This window comes from Scophthalmus maximus, chromosome 16 (assembly GCF_022379125.1).
Source record: "Scophthalmus maximus strain ysfricsl-2021 chromosome 16, ASM2237912v1, whole genome shotgun sequence".
In the NCBI taxonomy this organism is placed as follows: domain Eukaryota; kingdom Metazoa; phylum Chordata; class Actinopteri; order Pleuronectiformes; family Scophthalmidae; genus Scophthalmus; species Scophthalmus maximus.
Window position 1 is genome coordinate 12106138 of NC_061530.1, and position 26363 is coordinate 12132500.

A 26363-nucleotide genomic window follows, 5' to 3' on the forward strand; every position below is an offset into this window, starting at 1 on the left:
GTTCCTCTGCTCTAATGCTCCTCAGGTGCCTTGTTTAAAAAGACTTTCCTGAACTTATTTTTATACTTTATGTTTTCTGAATTTTCACACTCTGAGTCTTTCACCCATGAAACTGCACCAGAATTTGTGTTCTTCTTTATTTTATTCTTTGGAATAGTTTTTTGGCGAATTGCATAGAGCAATAGTGAAAGAATAATGCAAAAATATCTAAATTCAAACATATGATTGATTAGTTTGTTACACAAAAACATATATAGCGATCAGCATACAGTATATAAATGCAACTGCAGTGAGACTTACTAGACACTTATTTTTGCAACATAAAGCAAATATATTAAAGGGGATTGTACAACTGTACAAGTATTTCAGAGAAACAATACGTTTGTTTTCATTGTACTATTTTTCTACCTTTGGCAAAAGAGTTCAATTTTCAACATTCAATTTGAATCACTCGAGTATGCAAACGATTCACATACATGACAAAATCATTTGGCATCGTTTTGTATGTGTCTAACCAATACTAGAGTTACATTTCATACTGCCAGTCTTAATGCATTACACTTTTTGTCACATAAACAGAAATGAGTGAAGGATGATTCTCTCTTACCCCCCTCTATTGACCAAGAATATTATTAAAACCAACAAAGAGACCAGCTCTGCCCTCGTTCCCACAGTAAAAAACACAAATTGAGATCTAAGAGTCATACAGCTTCTCTGATCCAGAGGATTGGGGAGGGGCAAAGTTCTGCTGTGTCCTCAACCAAAGAGTTTGATGAAGCAGGGGTGGCAGTAGGGCTTGTTCTCCTGCTCCTTGAAGCAGCCTTTGCTCAGGGGCTTCTGGCAGAAGTGACAGACGAGGTGGTGGGGGTGGAATTTGGCCCCCATGGCGGTGACGCAGCGGCCCAGGATGGGCTGTTGGCAGGCCTGGCACATGCTGCCACGGGACTGGTGGTAGTGGGCCTCGCACAGCGGCTTACCCTCGTGTTCGAAGAAGCTGCCGTTGACGAAGGGGCAGTAACACTCCTGGACACAGGGAAAGAGAGAAAGAGCGTGATTCCGTCAATTGGGATTTTAGTCTAAGCAGTTTTTGCAATTGTGTGTCCTTAATTGGATGACAATTTTAGTTCAATCAATTTTTTCTGTTTTTGTGTTATGGAAACAGGATCTAAAACTTCCATTAGATTTCGGTCCAAGGTGGTTAGGTTTTAGACGTGGCGGTCGAACGGTTAGGGTTACTATAATCAGTTCAGGCAGAAGAATCTGGAGGAGCTGTTTCAGTGAGTAGAAAGACCATGTTGGACCGACCCACAGTCTACGAAAAAGTTGAGGAAATGACTCAGCCTTTAGTTTAATTTAGAGCGAGATTAACTGCTTTTTGATTGCAGTCATTTGGGTTTAAATCTGGCTTTATTGGAATGTATTCATCATTTGGTTTAAGTTTAGTCAGTTGTGGGTCAAGCAACTTGGTCAACGGAGCATATAGAAACATCAGAAACCATGACCCGTTTCCAGTGCCGTAGCAGAGGTCCACATGACCTCACCCAGCTAAGAAAATTAAACTGAACCAAACTCTGTTTCCTTTTCTGAGTGAATTTGTGGTAAACACAACATTTCTATAATTGAATTATTAATTTTTTCAAGACTCACACGACAATGTAAACTTCCCCTCCAAATTTACAGAAATATCTTCCATATAATCTACCGCCCTACCTATCTGCACATCCCCGTACAGGGTAAAGTCCCTTGGATTGATATAATTATAACATTTCTTGACCCTCCCTTACTTTTTCTAAGAATAAACCGATAAGAACTGCAACCATAACGCATCAGGAAATAAACGCTTGGTCATTTTTCACAGTGTGGCAACAACAGTGCTACAATACAGACAGATGTTTGGCAAACGCAACAGACACTAACTATGGACACGTCCCTCAAGCCCTCTACACTTCAACACTCACCCTGCAGACGAAGCACTGTGGGTGCCAGAGAGAGTTGAGGGCTGAGATGTAGTTTTCCAGAATGGGCTGGCTGCAGCCTTGACAGCGGGAAGCAAACAGAGTCAAGAAGCACTGCTGGCAGTACTGCTGGCCCTCTCGGTCATGGAAACCTGCAGGAGACACGGTCACAGTTGTGCACAGTTCCTTTGATATATGTCGAATTAACCGGGCAATGTCAAACACTGTCTGAACCTTTCCCATGTAAGTCCAGTTTGTGGTACATTAAACCTCAATCTGCTTGTAATGGCTTAGGGGGCTTGACTTTTAATGGCCGACGGTTTGTCTCTTGTTTATTTTTTTGTCTCAAAACCTGTGATGTTTTAAATGTGGTCATTTTCTTGCCAATTAAATACAAAGATTCAGTGTTTCATGGCATGATGGAAAAAGCTTTAAAGGCAGAATTTAGGCCTCAGGATTTGTTCAACTCTCCTTTGTAACACGTACAAATATTGATGGTGAATTCGATAAGACCAGATGTTGGCAGGCCTGGCACACACTGCCATCCCAAAAGACAGGTTTTACAAACTCATCAACAAATTATATGGTAACCTTGAAATAAATAATTCATGTATAAAATAAACCATTCAATGACCATCATGCAGTGTGAAATGAATGATTAAATAAACGATTGACTGAATATTTGTGTATGTTTGATAGGAGGTTTCTATATAAGTGTGACCTGGCTGCTGTTCACCGTGTTAAACCCTGACAGGATGCAGTTTGTTGCCGCCTATTACCTTCCTCTCCAAACGCCCGGCTGCACTTGACACAGCAGAAACACTCCGGGTGCCAGTTCTTGTCCAGAGCAGTGACCATTTTCTAAACAACAATGGGAATAAAAAGGTAACTGGCTTCATGTAGGCTGACGGAATTGATTGGCGCTCATGTCAAAATAAGCTCGAGACAGAGACGGAGACGTGCACATCCAAGTGTCTCACGTTTAGTATGGGCTTGTTGCAGTGCGCACAGTGCGGAGAGAAGAGGGTGAAGTAGTCCGACTCGCAGTACGGCCGGCCGTCCTTCTCGAAGAAGTTGCGACTGCCCAACTCGGTCTCACACTCAGAGCACACAAAGTGCTCTGGGTGCCACACTTTCCCAAGAGCCGTCACCACCTGCACGAGGAAACATATGTAGGAATATATATATATATGTACTACATAATACACTTATTTGGAAGACTGATAACCCACCTGTCCTACGACTGGCTTCTGACACGCTGAACAGTTTCCCTTGGAGGATGTCTGAACGCCTTGTCGGCTCAGGTCTGATTGAAGCAGCCCCAGCATGCTGTCCAGTGAGCCGCCAGCTGAGGGTTGTGGGGGGGTGGCGGGCTGCTGCGGTGCCGTCACCACTGGACTGACAGGTGCAGCTGGCTGATGGAAGAGAAAGAAGAAGGATGCATGGCACATCTGTTTTGGGGATTTGAATTCTTCCAGAGTTCATCATCGCTCTACAGGTGGTCTGAAACTAAGCGCAGAGAAAGACACTGGCTTTCATTTGTTTCCACATCCAGATATGAGGCCGAGTTACTCTGTCCGTGTACGGCAAAGTCACCGAATGTGTAGTGTGTCGGGGGAAAGAGAAAACTGAGAGGAAGAGAGCGTAGTGTGTTGGTAAGAAAAAATATTTTTAAATGAAAAGAATTTAAGAAAAGACGGTGCCCAGGTAACATAGTAGTTGAAACGCATCCCCTATACATTATCAAAGGAAAACATCCCCGGTACCATCTTCTTCTGTTTCCCCATGTTTCCTGTATGTCTTTACCATCTGCTATCTGTCAGTAGAGACTTCTGTTGTCTGGCAGTGTTTTTGAATTTCTGTTGATAACTGGTTAGCAACCACACGAATGACGGGAGAAAATTGACAATTCATGAGCATCAAACTGTGAGAGCTTCTTATTGAACTCAACACTACGCTGTCTCTCAAAAACAAAAATGCATTACACAAGTGGAATAAATACTTATTTGTCCGCTTAGAGAAGCTGTATTGGGACACATAGATGCCAAAAAAGAGTTTTTTAGTTAATTTTATGAAGGGTGTCTTGTGGTCCTGATTATGAACAAAACCAAACTACAAGCGTGGCTTGTTCTGAGCCCATATTGCTGTTCTCTGTTTGCTGTCCGGGTTCATCCTGGGAAACGTAGGAAAACACTTGCACATGGAAGTGGGTGAATATCGACGCTGCAGTCAGAACTGAACATCACAGGTTAGTGATAATAGAACTTTCCACTGTTCCTATAACCCTGCGCTCAGGTTTGTTTATAACTGGACTGCAGGGTGGAACCAAGCGACCTCATCATGACAGAACCACTTCCTTTGCTCACATGCTAGACATTGGCTCGCTGAAAAGGAGAATAGCCCGATTATATCCCACACCAAATGCAGACCTATAATGCTGAATGCTATTCAGAGGCTATTTTGGAAGCTGGAAAATTTCTCCACCAAGACTAATTTCAATCTCCAGGCCATATCTGGTGACTGATTTATACTGGGAGGCATGTGCTGCGGCCGGGGCCAGGCCACACAAGAGCAAGAGCCTAGTCATCGCGAAGTCAAGTGAACGTGTTCGTGAACCCACCATGCATCAGTGTGGGCTGTGTTAAAGCTTGGAACAGCTGCGAAAGAATGGCAGAGAGAGAGAGAGAGAGAGAGAGAGAGAGAGAGAGAGAGAGAAGCAACCTCCTGCAGTCACATTGTGGATTTACAGTAAAGACGTTGAGAGGTTAAGACTCTTACTGTGCTCTGGACTCTGAAGTCAGACAGCGACGCCATCAGTTTGTCCAGTTCCAGTGTGGCTGACGTCGCTGAAGGCTTCGCAGAGCTACAACACAAAAGACAATTCACAAAATACACATTTTCATCTGATCTAACCGGGAAAAAGAACCCAAAAGAACCTAGCCATTATATTCTGCTACTACTAATATAATGTATATTGGTGGCTATTCAAGTCATTTTTCTTGTTTCAACTCAGTTGGAAGATTCGAAAACGTAGCTGGATTAGTGTGGAACATTGTTGTGACTCTGCATATGTTGCAAGCATAAGCTGCTTTCAGACACGCACTGAAGTCAGGACACATTCCTAAACTTTTCCGGAGGGGCGGTAAGTGAGAACGAAAATATCTCCAAATATTGTTTCTGGAAGCTCTGCTGTAGATAGTTAGCACAGCAGAACATTCACGATAATTTGAGTGAACTCTGTGTGTTCTTTAGTGATTCGATTTGGTACCTGGAGGAGGAGGTCGTGACCTTGTCCTTAATCTTGTCCCTCTCATCTTTCTTAGAAGACGGGAACTGGGCCAGGATCTCGTCTGACGACAAAAAAACAAGGCCATACGAAAAGATTCACTTCAGAGTGAAACACAATGATATAAAAACCACACGACATCACTGACCTGTGATGTTGAACTGGGTGGCGTTGAGCTCCTGTAACAGATGGTCCAGTTCACTCAGACCTCCTCCCAGCAGCGAGGAGGAGGAGAAAGCTGGAGGAGGATCTGTCGTGCGGGGAGACCGCGGTTTACACACTGTGCTGTAAGAAAGAAATCAACACAGATTATAAAGCTTCGTGTCACTGATGTGGTTGGATCCATCATGGCCGCCATGAATCACAGGTTACTCCTGAACTGTGTCCATTCATGAAGGAGTCACAGAGCAGCTGAGTGCTATCATTTGTCCATAAAAGTGGTTTAAGATCCAAACACAGTGATTAGCAAAAATGTACAAGATGTAAAAATACATATACATTTATTTCTCTTGAATGAGATTCCTAACAATCTTCGGGCAGATTTTTTTACTCACTTTTCTATGATGTACAATATGAACCTGAATTTATATTCATAGCAATTTACCGCCTGGAAATCTGACTTTTGTGGCACTTTACTCATTTCTATATCAATATTTCTATAAAATATTTTTTGGGAAAATCCAAAAGGATGGACGAAGAAATCTAAGGAACCAGGCTTAGAAATGTATTCCATTCAGATCATACTTTATTCTGCTGAGGGACAGATTATACAACTAGTTTAAGAATAACATTGGGTTTCACTTCACTGTGTAAAATCATTTGAAGTAATCAAGGAGGCAGTTACCTGTATAATTTGTCTGGGTTGGAGTTCTGGGAGGATTTCATTGCAGAAGACACAGTCTAAGAGACAAGACAGATGGACAATCTATATGTACAGTAAAGTGTTTTTAGTTTTTTTTTATAATGCATTCACAGAAAATATTAGCAGGCAAAGTTTTGACACAAGGTTTGATGAGTGAAAATTGGCCCTGCTGATGGTCTACCTGCTGCGGGGTGTAGGCGGGTGGTGGTGGCCGGGTCTGGGCTGGGTCCTGGGGGGTGGGATCAGCATTCTGAGGAGGTTCAGAGGTGAGCAGGACGGGACACCGAGCCAGAGGAGAGCCAGTGTTCTCCAGATCAGCAAGAAGGGCATCTGGAGGGGGGAGTGGGAAAAGAAACTGAATATGAGAGAGAGAGAGAAATGATGAAATAGCACACGACGGCATGAGTGTGATGGAATGGTTTGGTTGGAATTTACGATGCAGGTTAGCTTCTGGTTGGTTTGTGTAATGGGAATTTAATAAAGGTTACAACCCCATAATATATCGGTACATCTATTATAGGGTTGTTATTTCTGTTTATCGGGTGTTAAAGGTGGATAAAAAGACATAAAAGTGAATGAATGGACATTTAAATCATGCAATGCAACACACTGGACAACAGACGGAACACGTTAAAAACAAGCAAAGACGAGTTAATGACATACTGATGGACAGAACGGAACACATACAAACACATGCACAGGCAGTTACGTACCAAACACAACAATACGAGGACTGAGAGGGTAGTTAGGTGGCTCAGGCACTCCTAAGGAGAGACAGACAGCCTGTGTGACCAGAGCACGACATGGTGGACAATGAGCTTCTCAATACGAGAATCAGTCAAGAGGACAGGACAGTCAGAACCGGCATAACCCAGAGATTGCCCATCGTCATAGTGGAGTTATTAGAGCACACACAAACATTTCTGCATTCATTATCCGGGACATGCCAGCATGGAAAGGAAGCGGAGGAGGAAGAGTGTTTGGCAACTGATATCTGAATCTACTACACCACCACCACCACCCGCCCCCAAACACACTCACTCCTCCACACTGGAGTGGAAACTGAAGTCGCTCAAGTGTAAGTCTCTGTAGCTGGATGACATCATCCAGTGCAAAGCCAAAAGCAGACTGAGTACATGCAAAGTGGCCTGAACATGAGTGATTACAATATGTATTGTAATGTGTCGTTGTTATTATATTTCTCCTGTGTTTTTGATAACGCTGCAAATTTTCTGCATTTTTTTAAACTACCCATATCTTTTCTTAATGGCGAGGCTGCGGTACTTCAATGATTTTAACCCGCTGATACCACACCAACATTCATTTTTCCTTTGACCAACCTCAGTCACGGTGACTTTTGGTCCCTTCAATTTCTGGTTCCTACAATTCCCATAATGCAACTCAACTCCATCTGTGGGTAGACCCTCCCTTCCTTAACACAGGCTGCATCATTCAAACTCAAACCCCCCAATTCATAAAATGGGGGAAGTGAAATAAAATTACAGACGACTGTGATGACAAAGTAACCGTCGGTGGTGACTTCGCGTCACAAGTGGTGGATGGTAGAGAAGGCAAAGTTTCCCATGTAGGGAGGGTTAGGACACTGACATTTTGGGTTTAATTACACTGAGTGGCGGCATTTGACTGATGTGAGGCGACTGCGTTTGTTTGGTTTTCTGGCACTGTTTGCATTATTGAGTGCCAAGTTGGACCGAGTGAAGCCTTCAGAAAAAAATACAAACTTCTCGTCGTAATTGCAGCTCGGAAGTTAACGTGAACGGCGTTTACAAGCTGGAAACTCCTAATCGTGATAACGCTGATACGGTGTGAATACAGCACAGGGAAGTGCCCTCCTGTGTTCTTAGAATGAACAGTACTCCTCATAAATAAACAGATCATTGACATATTGACCCTTTTCCGTAGATAAAATGATATATTGTTAATGGATGTTTGATCCTAATTTTCACTGTGATAAAGTTGTGTTTAAAACATCTGTGGTGATCAGACGTGTTAGACATGAACATCACCAGTTCGCCGAGCCTCAGGTCATCCCAGCGTCACTTCAGTCCCAGATGATTCACACCTCTGGTACGACCATGTGCCCAGAATCTTGTGCATGTACTACTTCCCTCCTCCTTCCTGCTGTGCGCCTCTGTCTCATACACACACATACTTGTACAGACCGAACTGCACATATAAGGAGTTGAACTCCTCTCATTGGGGAATTATGACCATATTTAGAGCTGCCTGCAGACTTGTTTGTCTTGGCCAACGGCCTCTCTAACAAGTGGTCGCCAGATCCAATACATAAACTTACAGCATTGTCGGACAACAGCGTAAACTGAGCGCCCCGAACATGGCCACTGCCTCACCGCCGCTCAGCCAGTCACCCAGTAACTCGGAGTGCAATCCAATCCAGATGTGCCTGGCTACATCGAGCCCATTCCTTCTTGTACTGCTTGAAAAGCATAAGCTCTGAAGTGGACTTCACGAAGAAGAAAAAAAGAAATCCTGAGTGAGCAAATGGGCAGCTGAGGCAAACGGCCCTTTTTCTATTTTCATTGAACTCTGTGGCTTTCTGAAAGAGCAATGTGGCCCTGGGCTATTTCAGGGCCTCTCTCCGGCAGCTTCTCTCATAATGCAGTTCTGAGAAAGACAGAAAAAACAACAACAATCCCCCTCCAACATCTTTATCAGCAGAGAGACAAAGTCCCAGTCCTCTCTGATGTGTTAACCCCATTCAAAATGGGAGACACTCTGTTCAGCATTATGTGGCTTTCGCTCCTCTCTCCATCCCCAACTTGTAAATAATAATGGATGGAGACGAACCCGCCTGCGGATCCCTTCAAATCTAATTCACGAGGAATTGATTGAATTTGCTGGGCGGGCATGCAGTGAACACTGAGAGGCGGTCAGGCAGACGGAGAGCAGTGTGTCACCGGCTCTCCCTGTGTTACCTGTGTGAGTATGTGTGCGACCTGTGTGGCCCGTGTTCTCGGAAAGGTTGAAACACAATGGTATGCATTGGAAAATCTTTGAGAGAGGATGAGAGCACATTGTGGAGAGAACATGGAGGATATGCATTACGTAGAGGAGTATAACAGATATCACAAGATCTCATGCGAGACTGGACACAGAAAGCCTTGGATGTTTGACAGAGAAGTTGTAAGACAGTTAGGGGGGGGATTTGTCGTTGCCTTTCCTCTGCCTTCAAATGTTATTAGAGAAATGGCAGCAAAAGAAAGGAAAATCCCTTTCATAGTACAGCCTCATCTGTCCCTGGGAAGAAGAGAAGGGGGGAGAAGCTTGTACTCCACTTGGGACTGCCAGAGTCAACAGAGAGCTCATTTCCTCGCAGCAGATCCCCTCCAGATACCTCAACATGTAGTCACAGCCGGCGGCTCTGGTACTCACCCAGATCCTCCATGATGTGACGGGCTTTTCTTCTGCTTCTCTTCAGCAGAGCGTTTTCCCCCTTTCGTGGGACAAGACAGCGCGGCCGCAGAGTGATGGGGGGCGAGAGTCGGAGCCTCGGAGCTGCTGTCTGCGACGGGCCGGGGCAACTTCGTGGGACACCGTTATCCGCCGAGAGGAGGAGGAGGAGGAGGAGGAGGAAGAGGAGGAGGAGGAGGAGGGCGTCCCGTTTCTTTTTCCGACACGACTGTTCTTCCTGTGCCTCGCCCGCTCCCCGGGACCTCGGAGAAGGGGAAGGCGCAGTGAGACAGATGTGGTTACGAGGCCCGGACGCAAGACGTCATCCGGGACATTCCTCGTCCATATTTGGGAGGCGAATTCAAGGAGCTGCTGGCGCGACGACGCCTCTCTGTGAACTTGTGTCCCGATGAAAATATTGGAAGATACAGTGTTTACATCCCACCACGACAGACCAACCATTCATAAAAAAGAAGCAGCTTGTAATTGTAAATAGAACATGACCATGTGTACGTAAAATGTGATATTCACTCATTATCACTATTATCTACTACTATTATACTGTTAATATATAAATTTAAGTTTTATATGCATTATGTTTATATTAACACAATACACACATTCCCATATACAGGCCTATACTTTCAGCAAGTGATTTTGGCTTTTACATTCATTCATTCAAACATTTTTTACAGTGAATTATGAATGTCAGTTTTCTCCCCCTCCCGAATGAACTTACTGTACCTGACTGGGAAGGCAGGCAGGAGGTCTGCGAGGATTCATCCCATCATCCGCTCCCCATGGAGTTCCTTCCTTTCTGGCCGCAGGTACAGATACTCTCAAGATTAGAGACAACCGAGCTAAAAAAAATGATTTGTTCCCATGGCAACAACACAACCAAACAAGATGAGGTAACCATGTGGAGTTTGGAGAAGGACAAAGAGGATGTGAAATAACGTGGATGCTTAGGGCATGGCACAAACCTGGACTTCCCTGGTAGAAATGTATGCAGATGATCATGATTCTTTGTATGTCTGATGTGTTTTAAATTATTTTTTGTGCTTCACTAAAAATTGCCTCTCAGAGGACATTTAAGTTTTCCAAGACTTTACTCTTTCAATCTACACATCAGTATTGTTCTAGGCCAGTCTTTGGCGTTCACATTTGTGAACGTTGGGATAGGCCCCTTTTTATATGACTGGAAAAATCCTGTCAAGAGAGACATTTCGCATAGGTGAGCTGGTTTCAGGGTCCTGGTTTTGTTCACGCTGACATCACCACCGTGGATTCCTGGAACAGTTGATGGCGCCGTCGTTAACAGAATTGGTTTGACCTTTGCTTTTCCTCTGAGGAAACAATCAAATGTGGAAAGGGATCTGTGACACTGAACTTGATTAAAGCAGGTTGTGTTGGATAGTTGTGGTGCATATTCCCCGGAAAAGTTAGTAAGTTATAATAAACAAAAATTGTCTAATGATTTGCTGTAAATATTCATTACCTGCTCCAAGGAGGTCATTTGGAAGTTTTTTGTTATAGTTGGGAAAACTAGGTGTGCATAATAATATCTCATTTAGATGCTTCAGTTCAGGCTCCCTGTTTGCATGCAGGCTCAGTGTCACGACTAAATAAGACACTAATTAGACTAATTGCTTAGCAATTGCTACCTGTGTTTCTCCTACCATGGTTAGTCAAAATGTCTGCTGTAAAAAAAGGCCTATAGCAGCTACAGTCATCTTTAACAACAAACCCTTGAATTCAATTATTTTCATTAAATGTTGACACAAACCAGTGTGTAAATTAAAAATCAGCCGGCAGCATAAAAAACAAAACAGAAAAACTTTTAATTAAGCAAACGTACAGTTACAGGCTATAATTATGTGATTAGAGGAAGGTGCCACACTGATGTTGGTGACGTGATGTATGCATTTTCAAAATTAACGTTTTAACACAAGAAAACGCTCCCCCTGTGCCGCAGACAAGAATGTCCCCTGACCAAGACGTCCCCCTGCTGTCTTAAGAGGTACCTGCCTTTGGTCTCAGTGCATGAAACACACAACGAAGAACTGACAAGTCAAACGTACTAAAGACACAAAATGACAACACCAACAAAAGAAAGAAACATTTACCATATAGATGTTCTTTCCTGGTATGAAATCAAATCCAAAATGTACAACAAAACTGGGAGAACCAGACGGAGGAAACTAATGAGCTGAAGGTTCATCCTTTTCTGTGAAAATAAAGCCATTAATTTGAATTCGATCATGCAGTTTGCCGATTGGGACACCGGACTCCTTATCCATGCATGTTACTTCTAGAGCACTGTGACACACACAACTATGCCTTCAACTTTTCAGAAAAAAAATATTAATAATGATAATAATTATAACAACAACTCACACACATACACGCACACAATCATACTTTTCCAAACCGTCATCTTCCCTCAACAGGTTTTTGAGCGAGTTGGTGCTTAAGAGCAAAGTCAAGGAGCAGAACTGCATGTGATGTGGAAATTATTAAGAGTTTTAAAAAATAATTTGTGAAGCCAATTTCAGGAGGGGGGAGGGGGAGGTGTTGGGATGATAGCGTGGAGGTAACAATGGATAGGCTTGGTTACCTACAGTGTTCCCATCCATCAACTGAAATTATATTACATATCCTCCACCCCGCTACTTCTCCAATGCAATTAATCCACACACACCCACTTCCCTCCTTCCCGCCAATGCATGTTTCCTCTCCGTGCTATCACTGCACCGCCTGTTCATTGGCAGTGCTACCAGAGTCCTGAGGCTTCATCACATCGGGGAGTTCCGGGGGACTGGAGAAGGCCTCGACGTGCAGCTGCTCGAACATCTCATCTGTAGGGCAGAGGAGACGAGGAGGAAACCTTAGCTCCGTCACGACGGCAGAGTTGCACATGGCTAAAATCACTCACGTCACAAAGTTGTGAACTTTTACCCTGACAATTGTGTAATTGCGGACGAATGTGCATCAACTAATTTTCCAAGTTGTTGTTAAAAGTAAAGTAAAGTTAAAAAAAAAAAGGAAAACTAGTCTGGTTAATGCGCTCAAACAGAGTCGGGTACTTAAGTCACAGCTTTAAGTCAACGAGGATTTCATAACACGCAAACTAGTTTATTTCTTTTCTGCGACCAGTGGCAGTTTAATTTTAATTTTTGTGAATCCATATTAGAACCAGATTCTTATCAAGTCTGGAAGATAAAAAAAAAATATCCATGAGAGATTGCATTTATAACTGTTCTTTACATCATTGACAATAGATAAATTAAATGATGTCATACGCAGAGCATGGTTCGCTGAAAGAGACCTCAGTATAAACCATGGCTAGATATATTCACATATTGACTAACAGACGTGTTACCAAGGATTTACAGCGCAGCTGAAATAACTATGAAACCTACTTAACAATAAGCAGCAATGTTAAATAGTTCGAGACCCGTTCATATCTGGCATTTGCAAGCGTCTTTAATGAATCGATCACAAGTCACCCAAGTTTGTCAGTTAAGGCCCCGGCACTAGAATGAGTCTGAGTGAGTGACTTCTTGAGATCTGATCTCACTTCCCAGCTCTATATGCAAAACACGTAGGTCATTTCTGTTTGCAAAGACCAAATGTTCGACTATGACAGATGGGCCTGCTGTCAATGAGTTTTCTCTGTGTGTTTGTCACAGATCTACAATGAAATAAAAAAAAATTCTCATCCAAAATTGTAAAATAAAAAGTCGATATTGTGACGAGCCACTACAAATAAACCAATGTACTGTATGGAAAACACTGGGGAAAAAGTGTAAAATGACTTTCAGTTCATTATGAAACTGAAGCAGGTCAGCGGATGCGAGTTGTTTCGATGTGGGCCTGAGCCTGAAACGTTCACCTGGGAGTAAATTAAAAAGTTTGTGGGAGCATCAACTGATGTGCAAACATTTCTTGGAACAGGGCACATGCGCGATCACACTGCTAAGAGGATGTTGCAATATGAATCCCAGACCGACTCAAACGTGGTCCACGTGATCGGATCTCAGTGCATTATTGCTGCATTCACACCTGAACATACTGAGATGTCAACTAGTAAACAGCTCAACCAAGACACATGTCAATGCCAGGTCTGAACAGGGCCATACAAAGAGCAATGCATTGCAGAAGAGGCAACAATACCAATTTGTTAAGCTTTGGAGAAGCATTTTGACAAAAAAATACAAAAAGTTTCCAAGAGGAAAAACTCTTTGGATACAGTTAAAGATCAATCTGTGAGGTGTAAGAAGATTGTTGAATGAAGTAGACAAAGTAGTAGAAACATTTTACAGTTAGTCTTAGACAGCAGAGGAACATTACATACTGATAATGAACAGCGCGAGACAAGGGATGAGTTACAGTATACTGCAACAGCACCCATGTACAGAAGTTGAGGGCCAAAATGAGATTGAGGCATGTTAACTGGCCACAAAGCACAGAAAGTTTCTGTCCATCATTCAAATATTACTATTCAACTATTTAACTACACAAATAAACACCTGAAACAGGGAATAATTCCCCATCCATGGCACAATTGGAAAGAAGCATGAAGACAGGAAATACATAATGGGCTCAAAAACACAATTTTATCAGGAAAATAAAACATCCCTGACTCTCAGAAGCACATAAACTGATCTCACCATTAACACGGAAGGCCAGACCAACCGTGGCTGGGGCTTGAGGTCTGGCAGTCTGATTGGTGAATCCACAGTCTCCCAGCGTTTTGCTGTCCTCTAGCAACTGGTCATCCTGTGGAACAAGAAGTGGAAAATGTCACAGAAGTAACGCGACATTATCTTCAGTGAGAATGCAAATCTTTATTGTATTTTAAACTCAACAAAATGGCACTATTGAACTCTCTCATGCTGTAATTCTGTGGGCCACGTGACAGGCCTCAGCGCGGTGTCGTGGATGTACTCGGCCCTGAACTCACTTTGTAGAGCCGCTGGTCTTCAGGTGGTCTTTTCAGAATTCCTTCTACGATACGCTTCAGCTCATAGACAGTGGTGGACTCCTTGGCATCTGTGAAGATTGTAGTCTTGTGACGCCGGATCATCAAGAACACGTCCTGCAAGAAATGGGCAAAAAAATTAAAAAAAACTACTTCAAAGTGAATTCAATCTGATGGTTCATCTAAAAGAAGACGAGAGGATTTAAAAAAAAACAAAAAACAGTTTTACACTCAAACTAAAACGGGGAACAACCAATCCTGTGGCTCGAATTACTCTGACCAATGGAAACCAGGTTTAAATGACATGAAACCGTCTTCATCCCACTAAACATCTCAGCGGGCCGAGAGAGTCTTTGGCCGGTGTCCACCTGGCCTCTGTGTCCACTACCCTACTCTCAGTTGGTGAACTGAGGACATGGACGTCTTCAGTCGATCGTGTTGACGCTGCCAGTTCACCGATGTAGCCGCAGTGAGCTACTAGCGCAGGATGTAGCTCGGGAGCTAACGCAAACTTAGCCCAACGCGAAGCAGCTCGGGGACTTGTGAGAGGCACAATCAGGCCTGTCAGTGAACTCCGAGTCAACACACACCACCGGTCAGACAGCGACACCGTGTGCGCGACGTCGCATCGCGCCCAAGGAGAGCCGAGGCTAAGACAAGTTGCCTCGCCACACTCTCTCCCGTGATGCGGGCGGAGAAGCTAACACGGCTAACTGGGCGCTAGCTGCCTAGCCGGCAGCCACCGACACAGAGCAGTCCCTCAAAGGCGACGGCGCGCGCTGTTGTGGCGGCGCACATCGTGCCGGACGTTACTTCGACAACGTTGCATCTCGGTAGCGACCTCACGACACTGTGGACAAACGCGACAAAGTTATTACCATCTCAAGTGGTCAGCGAAGCTAGCCAGTCGCGCCAGCCCTGCGTCGAAGCCCAGACTGCACCGCTTGCGGATATTGCGCAATGCGAGATGAGCGGTGCGTATTCACGTAGCGCAGGTACGCAGCGCTGCGCGTCGTGTTCAAGAATTTGGCGCCAGGTTGTGTCATGCTGGGCAGCAGGGTGTGTGTTACGACGCGCAGTTTGATTTGGACACTCAGCGACTATCTGCGTTATGAAGACCGTCGCTCCCGGATGGTCGCGGACTTCCCCCAACGCCGAGCTGTCAGTTACGGTACGTTATTTTTAATAAACGTAGTTTTTTGTTTTTGTTTTTTTTTTTACAGCTAGCTTACTCAGTTGCGCTGTTTTGTTGCGGTCAACGTTAGCCCGCGATTCGAGGTGACATTTGTCAGCGCAACTCGACCGCGGATCATTTTTTTTAGCCAAAAGCTAACGCAGCGACATTACTGATCTTCGCAGCACAGAGCGAGTTTGATGTTGACAAGCTTGTCAAAGTGTCTGTTGTACGTAGAGCCAACGTCGCGTTACATTCGGCGGGGCGTGTCCTGCGCCTTCAACGCCCACAGCTGTGTGCGGGCTCGAGGGACCTGTTCCACGCACGAGCGTCGGGAAGTCTGATGATACTGGTGTCAGTCAGCTGGCCTGTCGAGCAGGATGTGCAGGGCGTCGGCTCGTACTTTACACAGATGTGATTTAGTGCCTCAGCAGATTTTACTCTCCAATGGCAGACCAAGGGTAAACATTCCACTCTTTTATCTTGTCGTGTTGCAAATGGGTGTGACATCATTTTTAGATCAACTGTAATATCAGAACTGTGCATAAAAAAGTACCTGCAATAATACAGTCTGATTGTCCTCAAAGCTCTTTTTTTTTCTTCTCCTGTTGCAGCACACTGTCTTCAAAGAGAGGAACTGAAGAAGACACAATGTCCGTGACGGTGGAGACCACAGCGTCCGGGGTGCCTCTGCCTCTCCCGACCCACTTCTCCCACGCGGAGCAGTCCTTCTCCCTCAAAAAGCGACATGTGCCCTTTTCCCTGTCGCCCATGTCCAACTCGCCCTACTCTTCCCCCGCCCGGCTCTCGCGTTCTTTGCCCCCGCTGCCGCCGTCCAAGGGATGCCCCCCCTTGAGCCGGATGTTCCCGCAGCATCCATCCCCCTGGACACCCCTGTCTGGCTCCCTTAGTAAGTCTCCCTGTCCCAATTCTGTGTACGATCCCAGCAAACAGCAGTCCTATTTCAGTCAGTGCTTCACTAATTTGGGTTTGCTGGGAAGAGGATCCTTTGGAGAGGTCTACAAGGTGAGCAGTGTATAAAATATGATACTGTATGTATGGTGTATTATTTGTTGCTGTTTATCTTAACATTAATGTCTGGCTACAGTTTTGTGAGAAAATTGTCAAGAGTTCATGTTCAAGACACTTCAAACCAAAAGTTGAACAATTAACAGACTCTGGGATGAGGTAGAAAACTCATTTGAACATTTAGAATAAGCTAATAGGTGCGGCCTGTGAACTTTTTACCTTTCCTCCACTTCTGTGTCTTGTAAAAAAAAAAACATTCCTTGCATTGGATTAGGTTGAAAGGGACTTACACAACATTCTTTACATAAAGTCTGCACTGTTTTAACATTATGTGCTGTGGTTTTGTACGGTGGAGGTCACAATACAAATTTGTATTTTTAGAAACCTTGTTTTCTCTTTGGCCAAAATTAGGATTTTGAAATCCCCGAACAGAAAAGATAACGTCAGCATTTTCTATTTTTTTTTTTTTTCTTTAGGTGCAGAGTAATGAGGATGGTCGCCAGTATGCAGTGAAGCGCTCCGCTCATCGCTTCAGGGGTAACAGCGAGAGGAACCGGAGTGTGAGGGAAGCCAGGAACCACGAGCGCCTGTGTCCTCACCCCCACATCCTGTATTTTGTGGCAGCCTGGGAGGAGTGTGGTCGATTGTACATTCAGACAGAGCTGTGCAGCACCAGTTTGCTGCTCCACGCTGAGGACCAGCCTCCCGGCACAGGTCTGTCTGAGAAGGATAATAACACAAATGCTGACATTGGCTTGTGATACACACACAAAGAAGCACAGTACATTATATATATATATATATAATGTACTGTGCTTCTGGCCCCAGTTAAATCTCAGATAGATGGATAGATAGATTCTAGACACTACTGACATGGCTGTTGTTTTAAAACTCTCAAATCCAGACGAGCCTGCAGCGTGGGCCTACTTGTGCGACCTCCTCTCAGCACTGCAACACTTGCACTCTCGTGGTTTCGTTCATCTGGACCTCAAGCCTGCCAATGTCCTCCTCACTGACTCCGGTCGCCTCAAGCTGGGTGACTTTGGGCTGCTGCTTGAGCTCAAAGACAAGAGTACAGAGCCTGTCGGGGAGAAAGTGAAAGAGGATGCTCAGGAGGGAGATCCCAGATACATGGCCCCCGAGCTTCTCCGTGGCGACTATGGACCTGCTGCAGATGTTTTCAGGTACGAGTACCATGAAGGAAAATATGTAACTGATTTAAACTGATTTAAACCAGTGCCTAAATATTTTCATTTTCATTTAGTTTGGGTGTTTCTATTCTGGAGCTCGCCTGTAATATGGAAGTTCCAAATGGTGGAGAGGGCTGGCAACAGCTCAGACAAGGCTGCCTCCCCTCAGAGTTTACCAGTGGTAAGATCCACTTTTCTTTTCAAGTCCTCATAAATTGTCCCACGAATTGTGTTTTTACCACTGACTCCCATTTGTATTTGCAGGCCTGTCGACTGAGCTGCAGACTGTATTACAGATGATGCTGGCACCGGAGCCTTCTGAGAGGCCGACAGTCTCGGAGCTTCTTGATCTCCCTTCTGTCAGGAAACACAGGTGGAAGAGGCGCATCTATCTTATGGTCACGGAGACTGTGCTGACACTGGCCTCCCTCTTTCAGGTAACACCTCCAAACAAAACTTTTTAAACCTTCACTTTTGGAGTTTTGATTATATGGTCAAATACATGTAACATGGAGCCTCGCAGAGATTTATTTAATATGTTATGAACGTGCATAGCCCAAGATCAACAGCTTTTCAACATATAGAGATCACAAGATTAAAACATGTTTACTTGATAATATTAAACAATTATTATACTACACCTTATACACCTTTTTTTCTTTCAGTTGGTGGTGTGCTTTGGGTGCAGACTCCTGTCCTCCCACTTGTCCTTTCTTCCTCGTTGGACCAAACCAGTGCCCTGCACTCCTCCTAAGGACAGTTGGGACCGGGATTTAACCCTGTCCCTCAGCGCAATGCATGCTGACTCGGGCAGCCCGGAGGATGACGCAGTGTTTCTGTTGGATCACACAGACGCAGAGCTTTCGCCCAACTTCTCACACAGGTAGAGAATCATGTTTCTCCCAGTATGATATTCTTTTTGAGCTTATTGCCCCCGCCAGAATTCCTCTCTTGGGATTACTTGAAATATTTGAAACGTTTTAGAAATGTTGCAAACTGATCCCGTGGATTGGTACTGGTGCAATCCAGACTGAATCAGTTATGAATCAGTATTAACTAAAATGATACCATTTAAAATCCAATCCCATTTCATCTGCCTTGAAATCAAAATATTTCTGACAATTTCCCTAAAATGATAATTTTGTTTACATTTGCCCCATTTCACAGGGTGAAATCCAGACTGTCTGTGGAAAGCACATCCACTCCTCTCCCATGTTTACTGACACACAATCATCAAAGTCCTGCCCACACACCCACTCACTCAAATCCGGGTGCCTGGTCCTCCTGTAGCTTGGTCCAAACCCCCTGTAGCGTCCGCTCTAATGGTTCGTGCCGCACGCTGACCCCAAGTGCAAGCCCCATTCACACAGGGCTTCATATGGAGAGCATGACTGAAAAGTCCGTGCAGAGCCGCGAGTCTTCATCCACCAAGTCTTCACAGCGGCGTGGTCATAACTGGGTGCAGGCTGAGGAGGCTTTACCCCGACCCAACTTTGAACCAAAGAACCTGCTCAGTCTGTTCGAGGAAACGTCTTTCGAGGAACAGCCATGAGTACAAGACTGCCAGTTTACCTTTGTGTCAGGTTTAATGCCAACGGATCTATGAATCTACCAAGTTCACTGCTTTGTTTGTATGAACTGTTTTTTTGCCATTTTGTGACAGTCGTGCAACAGATTCTTTTAACAAGTATTTGGAGAAAAGCCTTGAATATGTAATCAAACCTTAAAGCACTTTTATGTTATGTAAATGCAATCCATTGCTGTAATGACAAGTCGTGGTTTATTGTTGAATAAGTTATCCTTAGCTTGGTGTGCTCTGAGTCATGAACCTCAAGAGTTGCAGAAGAAAAAATAAAATGAGGAAAATGCAGAATCTCTTCTTGTTGAATGTGTTTTTCTTTTTTCAATGATCAAGGTTCATGTGAACCAAGCTATGGAACCAAGAAAACAATTTTTCCCATCGTATACTGGAAGATGATAGATGCAGTAACTGTTGGGATCATCTGAAAATTTTATTTTCAAACTGTTAAGGATATCTACGGAGGAGTATTTGGCCAAACTGAAGTTTTTTTTTTATTTTTGCATGTGAACCAAATAAAAGTTAATTTCATTTCAAGAGTAAAGTTGAAACCTCGAGAATAAAGTTGACTCCTCCAGTCCATCGCATTCAGCAGAGCGACTGAAAGATATGTGAGCTGCCAGTGTTCCATCTTTCCAAGACCTAACGCTGATGAATTATACTGTTTATTTGTTTAAAGGGAATTCCCTTGTACTAAAACTGAGGCTGTCGTATGTGCTAATGTTAGAAGTTTGATATATTCTTTAACTTTAATCTAGAAATTTTATGTTTTTCTAACGAAAAATCTACTTCATTCTCGAAATGCTAAATGAATAGAAAATCCTCTCTTCCTATTTTCTTGGCCCTGTTCCTCTTCCATGTTTCATCAGAGAATAAAAATGGATCTCTGTTTCTGTCTTTTCGCTTATTGACCTGTAGATGGCAGCAACGCACGTGTCACCGGATGTCAGCCGCTTCAAAGACCCAGGAAGAAAATCGGAACGATATGCGTGGGGGATGTCTCGTGCGCACAACCTATGCCAATGTATTTTTTGCAAACTTCTTTTGGACTTTGACTACATTTATAGAGGGAATTAGCTTCATCTATCGTCATAATCGACACCGGGTCGGATTTGTCCTGACGGTTCTGCAGCCTGAATGAGATAATAATACAAATGCCTGAATGTTTACATCCGGGTCACCATTAGATAAACTGGGATTCATCGAAGAGCGCAATAGTGTTTCATGGGAAATACATGAGGTTCAAGCAAATACCATCTAGGGATTAAGGTAGGCTTCTTTTCCCTTTGCTAAGAATTGTTTTTACAAATGGAACACATTCGCATTACTGATGTTAATGTATCTAATAGTGAGATCACTATCTCATTGTGTCTCATTCCCAGTCATTGTATTGCTATAATACTCCTATTTAAATTTATATATTTTTTGCCGTGATTGTAGTTGGCAGAACAGGTGATCAGATAGATTACTGAAGAACTAATGGCAAATTAAAGTCATTGTATTGGTAGAAAGTGTGGTAAACACCATGCCATCGTATTCTTTTCTTCTCAGGCCATATTAAATATGTCCAAGATTGAGCGTCTCAATGGCCGATTGGAAAAGCTGCTGTCTCAAGCGGTGCAGGAGGTTCTGGAGGTGGTGAGAGAGACGGTGTCGGAGTACCAGGAGAAAACTGCCAGGACACAGAGGGAGAACCAGAGTCTGAGGAGGAGGCTAGTGGAGCTCCAGGACAAGATGAACCTGGAGAGCCGTGGTAAGACAACACAACTAATCACTTGTGCCCAGACTTGTTGAAACTGATCAAATATTGTGTCTCTTTTTCATCGCCATTTGTTGTCTCGCAGGAACTGTGCCACAAATTCCCCCTGCGACCCGGCAGGTCCAGCTGGAACGGAGAGAGAAAGAAGTGCTGGTAGAGGTCACCGAACTCCGCCCTACTGATAAGGATTCCTCTTATTCATTTGAAGATACAGACTGCGAAGCATCCATCACGTCATTAGCCGCCCCATGCCTCTCCCCTGAAGCTGCCACAGGATCACGACAGAGGATAGTACCAAGAACTCTTAAAAATGAGACTGATTACCGACTGTCAACACCAACTACAAATCATGTAGACCCCGTTATTGCAATTGAAATCAATGAAGATGATTCTGACTTATCCTTTACATCAAATAAAATGAAAGCAGAGCACACGTCGGATGAAGAGGCCACGCACAAACACACAAACTATTTTTACGATGATGCCGCAACCAGCGCTGCATCCTTACAAAGATTAGAATTGGCTCAAACCAATTCAGGACTCTTCAACATGTCAGGGGTCATCTTCAGTCTGGGCCAAAATAACACAGAAGAGTCACAGCCTCAAAGATACAATCACACAAACAGCAGCGTTGGTGCCGGAAAACAACACACCGCTCAGATAGACACCGCAGCGGGCGGTTCAGCCTCCGGAGCTTTCCAGAGAAACGTCAGGGCGCAGTATTGCTGCTCGCTGTGCGGTCGCACCTTCAGACACGCAGGTGACTACAAGAAACACAACAGGGTGCACACGGGGGAGAAGCCGTACTGCTGCTCGGTGTGCGGGAAGCGCTTCAGTCAGTCGGGCTACCTGACGGTGCATCTGCGCTACCACACGGGAGAGAAGCCCTTTGGCTGCAGCCACTGTGGCAAAAGTTTCAGTCACTCAAGCAATATGAAGAAACACCAGCAAACGCATCTGTGAGGCTGCTGTGATTCTTACAAAGCTACTGTGCCACATTGTTCAGCTGTGGTATCCGGTTGTTTTTTGATATTTGGAGATGGACACTGAAAAAGCCTGCCTGTGTTTAAGCGACTGTCGAAGGTTAATAAAAGGTGCAAAGTCCTGGATTATCTACAAGCATCTTTTTGGAGCTGAGCAAACTACAATCCTGTTTCAACATTGTGTAACAGATAAGTTATTTATTGCATGATTAAATGTGCCTTCTTTTATCAAAATGGCCTGTTGTAGAGCACATGTCAAATTCTGAAGTCACCAACTACTGTTCCTGCCTCACTGCTGTTTGTCAGTTGAGTTTTGTTTGCTGTGGTACGTTCTGCATCCTGGAGCCTCTGGTGTGAACCTCCACACTCATTTCCAAATCAAAAACATGTTTATATATATTCAGTACTTCTGCGTGTAAATGGTTCTGTATACATGCAAGATAAGTTTGCATTGACAGTACAATCTGAATCCAAAAAACAAGTGTACAAATGAGGGTGGTGTAATTTAGTCATTCGTGCTTTTAGAACATCTATATCAGCAAGGAAATGGATTCACGCCTTGATCCCTGATAAAAACTGATCCCTGACATTTTAATGGGGCTGAGCAAATAATTAAAGTCCCTCGCGTGTGTTTTATGTAGGGGAATTTGGGGACAAAAGTTTCTACACTTGTGTTCACATTGTTGTATTTATTTCCACCACCAGGGAAGTTACAGGGTTCCCCCGTGTCTGTTTGTTGGTTAATTTGTCAGCAGGATTACGCCAAAACTACAGAAAGGTTTTTCACCAAACTTGGTGGAGGGGTGGGACCTGGGTCTGGGAATGTTTTTCTTCACTTTCTTTAACTGTGTCTTACAACAAATAAATCATTTTTATCATCAGACCACTTCCTTTATCCTTTCTATAAGATGTAAAGGATCACCTGTAGGATTGTTCGGCCTCGGCCGATGTACAGTATGCTACTCTCCACTGAGCCATTCTAGTTAGTTGAAGCATTTTAACATTGTTGAGATTTACATTTATTAGAGATTATTGCTGCACCATCATTAAGCAGTTAACTGCACAAAGCCTTGTAAGTTTAAGGTGAATACTGTTGCATTGCCTCATTACATCACTTCACCGAGGGGATGACAAAATGTCTTTCCCAACCTTTTGAGAGTTCTTCCCAAAACCAGTCATTTCTTCCCTTTCCTTCTCAGATAGATGTGACTTGTTGAAGCTTGATGCAGGCTCTGAACAACTGCTCAGCTAAACAGATGAGTCACTCCTACTCCATACATTTTTTTTTAATTTTCACTTAGCCTCACTGTACGGCAATCAGCCACAGGAATATGACACAACAAATTTAAGAGGTAAGTATGATTTTTTCTATTATTTAAATAAATATATTATTTCTGGTGTCTATCATCGGTCAAAAATAAACATTTTGAAGGCGATCTAAAATGGCCTTATACTTTTGTTTTTGATTTACGTATTTAAAAAAAACATCCAACCCATTTTCACCCTTATCTTGAATCAACCCTGCAATAAAAGTTTGTAAGGTTTTGTGAGTGGGCACAGATGTTGGAGTTTAAAATGTAAATGTAATCTCTTTGGTATGCCTAATGACAAGGTTTAAGTGTTTCAGAATTTCTGGAGAGAATGTTGACACAATGCAGAGTCAAGTGTGTGATAGTTGGGAACAGTATAGTTATCATAGTTATCATATATGCACCTCACGCAGCTTTAACCCTACATTTATATCACAAACGTATCCAACTTGATCAAAACTATTTAACATAACACAGCTGTTTAATTGTTTTTGATTTTATTAAGCTAAAACTTTCAAATATTTTTTTTAATAATTTGGTTATTTCTTGGATCATTGCCTTGTGTAATGTCAAAACACACTATATCGAAAGATGATTTGATACAATTACACTGTTTTGTCATTTAAAAGGAGGATTTGTTTGGTCACGTTGCTGTGACCTGGCTGTATGAATAATGCAAAAATTTGATCCATTTGTCGTGTAACATTGTATTGACAGTATGAGGAGGAGGTGAAGTGTCATGGTCAGATGCCGATATGCAAATTGAAAAAACGCATTAATCGCCGACTTTTATTTTGAAAAACAACTGCCCTACCGGACGTGAATCACCTTCCGCTTCCGGAGGTTGTGGATTGATATGACAATATCACACGTCTTTTATTTGTGCTTTGTTACACCGTTCGTTGTATTTTAAACGGGTTTCATTGCTTTTCATTCATTAAAAGTAGACGCGTTGCTGAAACCATAGCGACATGGAGGGTTTTTTCGACCTTGGGGATGTTTAAAGAGAAAACGTACACGGAGTTAGCTAAAGTAGCTAACGTTTTTTAGCCGCTAACTTCAGGACTACCGTGCAGGTACTGCTGCTTTTCTCATGCTGAGCTAATGACTGCAGTCATTGAACACCTGTTTGTTTTACTTAATAAGTTAATATCGAATAAACACGTCACGTTTAATGTTTGACAACATTACCCATTCACCCTCCAGAAAGAAAGCTTTACAGACTGTTTCTCAGGAATCATTTTACTCTAATATTGTATTTGTCTTCCCATAAATAAACAGAAATGAATGAATGCGGAAGTGCTCAGGATTCGCCTGGTTTGACACCAGACTGTCTATGTGAAAGACTCTTATATGGGATGTTTGTACAAATCATATTGTATCATATATATTGCATGTTGATTCATTGTATAATATTAATATCCTTCTGGTCGTGACAAGGAGTTGAAAGAGCTTTTATATATATATATATATATATATATATATATATATATATATATATATATATATTTATTTATGTATTTTTTTTCAAATCCCCGAAATTGCTCTCATACAAAGGGTTGGATGGTCGTGTATCTAATCAACCAACCACAGAATTTGTCTGTGCCTCCAATTTTTTCACACTTCAAAAAAAATCATACAACAGCGACAATCATCAAACCTTTTCTATTAATTGACATGTTATAATGGATTATGTACGTCATTGCTCATTTCTGCAGGTAGTTGATGCATAATTGGTCCACACAGTCATTTCTTACCCCGAGGGGATGTTTTTATTGTTTCAGGATGTCTAAACTTGAACGTTTGAACGCTCGCGTGGCCAAGCTCCTGACCGAGGCGGTGCAGGAGGTCCTGGAGGTGGTGAAGGAGACGGTGTCAGAGTACCAGGAGAAAACCGCCAGGACACAGAGGGAGAACGAGAATCTAAAGAGACGGCTGCTGGAGCTCCAGGACAAGATCAAGAAAGAGAGCGCGCGTGGGTACAAGAGTAGTCAAAATTGGCATGATTTATATGACTAACTAATGCATCAGCCCCATTCTGGCTGGAGTGTCTTGATGAGTTACTAAATGAAAGTAAAATTTTATTAATTAATTTGATGGTCATTTCACAGCTGTTCCCCCTGCAAGTGGACCACTGCCCGAAGAAAAACCCGACACAAAGAATTGTGAGCAGGACTCCAGCCTCGAACGGAGGCACTATTCGGGTATCACTCTCACAGAGGGAAACCCTATAAGCAGCCACACACCCGACAATGGTGAAACGCAGGTGAACAATGAACATAAGAGCCACAATAACGCTGAATCACAAGCCAAGTGTCACTCAGCACAAACGTCAACAGAGTATTGCAAATCACAACCTGAGGACGCCATGAATGTCACAGAGGAGCCAATGACATCGGACAGTGCAAATGGGGATGCCGGTTCTTTCTCATCTAACAACACGTGCAACACTCACTCTAGCAGTCAGCTCGAGGTAAACCTGGCGGCCGTCAAAAGAGAAGCAGAGCCAACGGACTGCATGACGTCAGAAGCACTGCTGTCTCTTCAGGAACAGAACCCCGGATGTGTGGACTTGAGCTGCAACTCATCTCGTCACATCCCAGCTCAAACCCTCCGGCTGCAAGTCGCAGCTCCGGAACCTTATGGACTCATCTTTGTCCACTCAAAGAACAGCATGCCTAGGAGGCACGGGTTTGCAAAGCCCAACAGGGCCGCCTTCGACGTGAGGAAATTCAAGAGGGAGAACTTCAGGGGAGACGAGTCGCACCCGTGCGTTGTGTGCGGAAAGACGTTCACCAGGATAGGGAACCTGAGAATCCA

The 26363-nt window shown here is 43.6% G+C and overlaps 4 protein-coding genes across 9 annotated transcripts in view; 2 read left to right on the forward strand and 2 right to left on the reverse strand.

The window, feature by feature from the left end:
• Positions 1-123: 123 nt before the first annotated feature.
• On the reverse strand, positions 124-10646 carry LOC118287658 (transforming growth factor beta-1-induced transcript 1 protein-like). Of its 3 annotated transcripts, none has more exons than XM_035613070.2 (12): positions 9518-10646; positions 6817-6867; positions 6285-6433; positions 6086-6141; positions 5390-5526; positions 5224-5305; positions 4734-4818; positions 3188-3370; positions 2936-3109; positions 2735-2816; positions 1959-2107; positions 124-1023 (listed from the first exon to the last, which is right to left on the reverse strand). In XM_035613070.2, exons 1-12 carry the CDS (start codon positions 9528-9530, stop codon positions 757-759), a joined length of 1428 nt encoding a protein of 475 aa, XP_035468963.1. In that variant the 5' UTR covers positions 9531-10646; the 3' UTR covers positions 124-756. The 3 variants fall into 3 exon arrangements, with proteins under 3 accessions (XP_035468963.1, XP_035468965.1, XP_035468964.1); XM_035613072.2 differs by lacking the exon at positions 6817-6867 and adding an exon at positions 9061-9136 and having other exon boundaries at positions 9518-10503; XM_035613071.2 differs by lacking the exon at positions 6817-6867 and having other exon boundaries at positions 9518-10520.
• A 706-nt stretch (positions 10647-11352) lies between these two features.
• On the reverse strand, positions 11353-15534 carry LOC118287676 (elongin-B). Its single transcript, XM_035613098.2, has 4 exons — positions 15398-15534; positions 14502-14636; positions 14209-14317; positions 11353-12393 (listed from the first exon to the last, which is right to left on the reverse strand). Exons 1-4 carry the CDS (start codon positions 15398-15400, stop codon positions 12281-12283), a joined length of 360 nt encoding a protein of 119 aa, XP_035468991.1. The 5' UTR covers positions 15401-15534; the 3' UTR covers positions 11353-12280.
• Positions 15535-15549: 15 nt separating this feature from the next.
• On the forward strand, positions 15550-19787 carry pkmyt1 (protein kinase, membrane associated tyrosine/threonine 1). 4 transcript variants are annotated; one of them, XM_035613062.2, is made up of 9 exons: positions 15550-15690; positions 15931-16154; positions 16308-16719; positions 17199-17436; positions 17627-17906; positions 17987-18093; positions 18177-18349; positions 18578-18795; positions 19080-19787. In XM_035613062.2, exons 2-9 carry the CDS (start codon positions 16141-16143, stop codon positions 19462-19464), a joined length of 1827 nt encoding a protein of 608 aa, XP_035468955.1. In that variant the 5' UTR covers positions 15550-15690; positions 15931-16140; the 3' UTR covers positions 19465-19787. The 4 variants fall into 4 exon arrangements, with proteins under 4 accessions (XP_035468955.1, XP_035468956.1, XP_035468957.1 ...); XM_035613063.2 differs by having other exon boundaries at positions 15552-15690; positions 16311-16719; XM_035613064.2 differs by lacking the exon at positions 15931-16154 and having other exon boundaries at positions 15552-15690.
• Positions 19788-20456: 669 nt separating this feature from the next.
• LOC118287664 (oocyte zinc finger protein XlCOF8.4-like) overlaps positions 20457-26363 on the forward strand; it is a 7314-nt gene continuing 1407 nt past the window's right edge. The window contains exons 1-5 of the mRNA XM_047327802.1: positions 20457-20760; positions 21043-21244; positions 21336-22209; positions 25328-25518; positions 25655-26363. The exon at positions 25655-26363 is cut by the window's right edge and continues 1407 nt beyond it. Of these exons, the coding sequence (XP_047183758.1) occupies positions 21055-21244; positions 21336-22209; positions 25328-25518; positions 25655-26363 (1964 nt within the window). The 5' untranslated portion in view covers positions 20457-20760; positions 21043-21054. The remainder of the gene's footprint in view (positions 20761-21042; positions 21245-21335; positions 22210-25327; positions 25519-25654) is intronic.

Bases quoted from the DNA above. Each gene is read 5' to 3' on its own strand.
- LOC118287658 (XM_035613070.2), bottom strand. The intron at 6,434-6,816 runs GTACGTAACTGC...TCCCCCCTCCAG, and splicing joins TCCTCGTATTGTTGTGTTTG to ATGCCCTTCTTGCTGATCTG. The intron at 4,819-5,223 runs GTACCAAATCGA...TTTGTGTTGTAG, and splicing joins GTCACGACCTCCTCCTCCAG to CTCTGCGAAGCCTTCAGCGA.
- LOC118287676 (XM_035613098.2), bottom strand. The intron at 14,318-14,501 runs GTGAGTTCAGGG...CTTGTTCCACAG, and splicing joins AAGACCAGCGGCTCTACAAA to GATGACCAGTTGCTAGAGGA. The intron at 12,394-14,208 runs GTGAGATCAGTT...TCTGCCCTACAG, and splicing joins TCTGGCCTTCCGTGTTAATG to ATGAGATGTTCGAGCAGCTG.
- pkmyt1 (XM_035613062.2), top strand. The intron at 18,094-18,176 runs GTAAGATCCACT...TTGTATTTGCAG, and splicing joins CCCCTCAGAGTTTACCAGTG to GCCTGTCGACTGAGCTGCAG. The intron at 18,796-19,079 runs GTAGAGAATCAT...CCCATTTCACAG, and splicing joins TCGCCCAACTTCTCACACAG to GGTGAAATCCAGACTGTCTG.